The sequence below is a fragment of the Sinocyclocheilus grahami genome, unplaced genomic scaffold (genome assembly GCF_001515645.1).
Source record: "Sinocyclocheilus grahami isolate Dianchi unplaced genomic scaffold, SAMN03320097.WGS_v1.1 scaffold4713.1, whole genome shotgun sequence".
Lineage (NCBI taxonomy): Eukaryota > Metazoa > Chordata > Actinopteri > Cypriniformes > Cyprinidae > Sinocyclocheilus > Sinocyclocheilus grahami.
Genome location: NW_015509601.1, coordinates 1,908 through 5,826, shown reverse-complemented (window position 1 = coordinate 5,826; position 3,919 = coordinate 1,908). Strand labels below are relative to the sequence as shown.

Below are 3,919 nucleotides of genomic sequence, written 5' to 3'. Positions count from 1 at the left end.
CTAGTATTTTGTTATTTTGAATTCATTTTTATTTAATGTTTTTAGATTTAATTTAGATTCAAGTTTTAATATTTAGGAATGCGCATTTATAATGTTTTTCTTTTTATTATTTCAATTTAGTTTTTATTTCATTTTTAATTTTAGTACATCAGTTAGTTGCCAATACTATACATTTCTAGTTTTTGAGATGTTTATTTTCAGAGATATTTTTTTCGCCTTAATTTCAATCAAAGATAATTATTTTAAAACACCAACAACAACACTGTCCTAGATGTTTGTTTTTTGTAAATTGTAAGTATTTATTTTTTTAATCTCTCTTTATGTCATCAGAGATGTTATGAACACAAGCAGTACAGAAATGGACTGAAATTCTGCAAACAGATTCTCTCCAATCCCAAGTTCTCAGAACATGGAGGTAAGAACCCCACCTGGAAGAGTTCTTGACATACAGGTACACTCGGATTTCACTGCCTATACAATTTAATCTGAATAACATGGACAAAAATCTAAACGAATTGAAATGAACATATTCTAAACAATATTCACTCGAACATGTCCATGTCTGTTGACAAGACAAAAATGAGTGACTGGGCAGAATGACCAATAAGGCTGTTATCACGGATACTGATCATTTCAAAATAGCCAAATTTCAGTCTGGCACATTAATACTGCATAAAACAAACATATTTGTATATTTTTATACTGCAATGATATAATCAAAGTTATCAGCTGAAATTTGATTGTCTTCAACATAAAACATTCTTGAGTGAAATGTGTAGGGGCTTGTTTACTTATCCCATGTAAGCTTACTAAGTGTTAATGGGTAAGGTAAAGGTTATGATCTTTGCAGAGACACTGGCGATGAAAGGCCTGACCCTGAACTGCCTGGGGAAGAAAGAAGAAGCCTATGAACTTGTCCGCAGAGGTCTCCGAAATGACCTGAAGAGCCATGTCTGTATCCTTGGATATAGAGACCAACACACACATTTGAAAGCTTTCGGTTTGACATTTATACACGGTAGTATGATAATGGTCCATGTGTTGGAGCAGTTGGAATGAGTTTATTTCCTCATGTTCACAGCAGCAGAATTAGCACTTCAGTATTTGTCTCAATTTGAAGCCTGTCGCGGCCGGTGGGGGTGATGGACCCCTGCCAAGATTCCTGCCCTGTGTCTGACTATGATGTGCAGTGACCCCATGAACTGTTTAGAGAGCCAAACACACAGTACAGTGTTTCCTCGCTGCTAGTCAAATGCTTCCAGTGGAATGAGTTTATTTCCTCATGTTCACAGCAGCAGAATTAGCACTGCAGTATTTGTCTCAATTTGAAGCCTGTCGCGGCCGGTGGGGGTGATGGACCCCTGCCAAGATTCCTGCCCTGTGTCTGACTATGATGTGCAGTGACCCCATGAACTGTTTAGAGAGCCAAACACACAGTACAGTGTTTCCTCGCTGCTAGTCAAATGCTTGTTTTACAGAGAAAAATACCATATAGTTAATTACTTCTTTCTTTTATTGGTTCTTTCTTCATGAGACACCATTACCACAGTTTTTGTTTTTTAAATGCTTATATTTATTTGAATTTAATTGAAGATGTTTCTCTTCAGGTTTAAGGATGGGTAGACAGAAGACAGACCAAGTCAGCTTAATGTTAGATATTTTCTTGAATTTTTATTAATGGAGACTGGCCTTGATGAAAATATGTAGTATAAGCCAATTATGTAAATTTGTAACATGTTGTTCATGCAACTTTATTTATTTTTGCTTACTATCATTCTGCCTTCTCCATAGTATAAATGAAACGTATAGCTGTCTTAATATATATTGCATGGGGATCTTTATATATGTCTCTGGCCTTGCAAATTTTAGTGATTGTCCTGGGCACAGTATTGTACTGTCATCAGCTCTGTAGTGTCTCTGCAAAGTTCCCCTGCTGTCCTTAATGTGACATTTTCAGGCTGGCACGTGTACGGTTTGCTCCAGAGGTCTGACAAGAAGTACGACGAGGCTATTAAATGCTACAGAAACGCACTAAAATGGGACAAAGACAACTTGCAGATCCTTCGAGATCTCTCCCTCTTGCAGATCCAAATGAGAGACCTGGAGGGTTACAGGGTGAGTATGTGTATGAGTACGTTTCATTTTATTTGCTGAACAGTACAGTACAGAATTTTTCAATTCTTTATTGGGTTCAATATGATTGTTTTGAAAGAAATTGCGGGTAATGCGCACAATTTCTATTTCCTGCAGTTTCTGCCTTTATAATGCGGGAGGTTCCCTCAAACAATATCAACTAAAGCATGTAGTTTTAGTAATCCACACAGATTATAAAATCAAATCAGTATTTTGAAAAGTTTCTGTGAGACTGTAATTTCACAAATAGCATGAATGAATCAGCTTTTTAAGAGATGTCAATTCTTGAGTGAATAATGTTCGTAAGAGTGAAGACTGTCCAGTGTTGTTTTACATTTCATAACTTTATTCAATTTCTGTAGTATTTCTGTACCTGAATACTAAATGTAGACTTAATATTTTTATTATTAGGAATACTAAGATTTTCTTAATCATTATTATTAATATTATTAATATTAAGAAATGTACTATGAAAATATTAGTACATTTATAATTGTATATTTATTCTGCTGTATTTATTTATGCTATTGCTCAATTTGTTTGTTCTTATTTTATTACTGAATGTTTACTTCTCTTTAAAAGAAATTCAATTCAGAGTTTGAAATCAAGATTCCTTGCGTCGTGTGAATCAAAACATAATTATATAAACTGTAAAAACTTGAATACTTTGAGTGAGGAAATATTTAGGTGAGATGATTGTAAAATATGTCTAAAAAATGAGCACCAAATCATAATATTACAAAGATTTCTGAAGAATCATTTGACACTGAAAACTGGAGTAATGGCTGCTAAAAATTCAGATTTGCCTTCACACAAATAAAATACATTTTAAAATGTGAAAATAGAAAAGTTACCTTAAATTGCAATATTACTGTTTAATATGTAAAATATATTGAAAAATTTTATATTTATTGCATCATTGTAATTAATAGCCCCATATTATTGCACAATTTTGAGGTGAAACACAAAGCAATGCATGTGTATGTTGGGCCAAATACGGGGGCTATGAATCAGCAATGTTCATTTCCTGTCTCTTGAGCTTGCTTCTCTCTCCTCCTCTCTTGTGTCATTATTTCTTTGTCTTCTGCAGTATGATAAAGTGGGTGCTTAATGTTTCATACCCTCAGGCTACTCTGATACCTGCTTTTATCACTTAAATGAAAGCCTTTCAGATTTGGGCTTTGTGCAATATGGCTCCACTGTGTTATTCTGTAGTTTTAAATGGTATTTGGTTACATCATTTTGGAAGGGGTCTAATTTCACCTCTACATTCAGCAAGAACTTTATAAAGCTTGAACCTTTTAATCCTAACAGCAGAGAAATCCCTCGTTCTGACTGCATTGACTCTTATAGGAGACCCGGTATCAGCTGCTGCAGTTGCGGCCAGCCCAGCGAGCGTCATGGATTGGCTACGCCATTGCGTATCACCTCTTGGAGGACTATGAGATGGCTGCCAAAATCATTGAGGAGTTTAGAAAAACACAACAGGTAAATGCAGACATGACGGGCAGATACAGCAAGATTTGTGTTCTCAATTTTGTGGGGTGGTCACAATACCAAAATGTTAGTAGTTCATGCCAGTACCACTGAAAACAACATCTTAAACCCTAATTTTTGATAGTGAAAACAAGTATGTTAATGAACACATTAAATATAATATGCTTTGAAACAACATGGATTGTGAAAAGTCAGAGGCAAATTAAATTAAAACAATGGTATGTACCAGTCATATTAAGTACTATTTGTACACATTTATAAATTTGTACAAATTCACTTTTTTTTTTTT

The 3,919-nt window shown here is 34.7% G+C and overlaps 1 protein-coding gene across 1 annotated transcript in view; it reads left to right on the top strand.

Annotated features, from left to right (window-relative positions):
* Positions 1-3,919, top strand: part of LOC107576955 (N-alpha-acetyltransferase 15, NatA auxiliary subunit-like) — a gene marked incomplete at its 3' end in the record, with an annotated part of 14,029 nt that overhangs the window by 8,355 nt on the left and 1,755 nt on the right. Inside the window, exons 2-5 of the mRNA XM_016263074.1 lie at positions 331-415; positions 851-955; positions 1,958-2,115; positions 3,487-3,621. Coding sequence (XP_016118560.1) covers positions 331-415; positions 851-955; positions 1,958-2,115; positions 3,487-3,621 — 483 coding nt within the window. The remainder of the gene's footprint in view (positions 1-330; positions 416-850; positions 956-1,957; positions 2,116-3,486; positions 3,622-3,919) is intronic.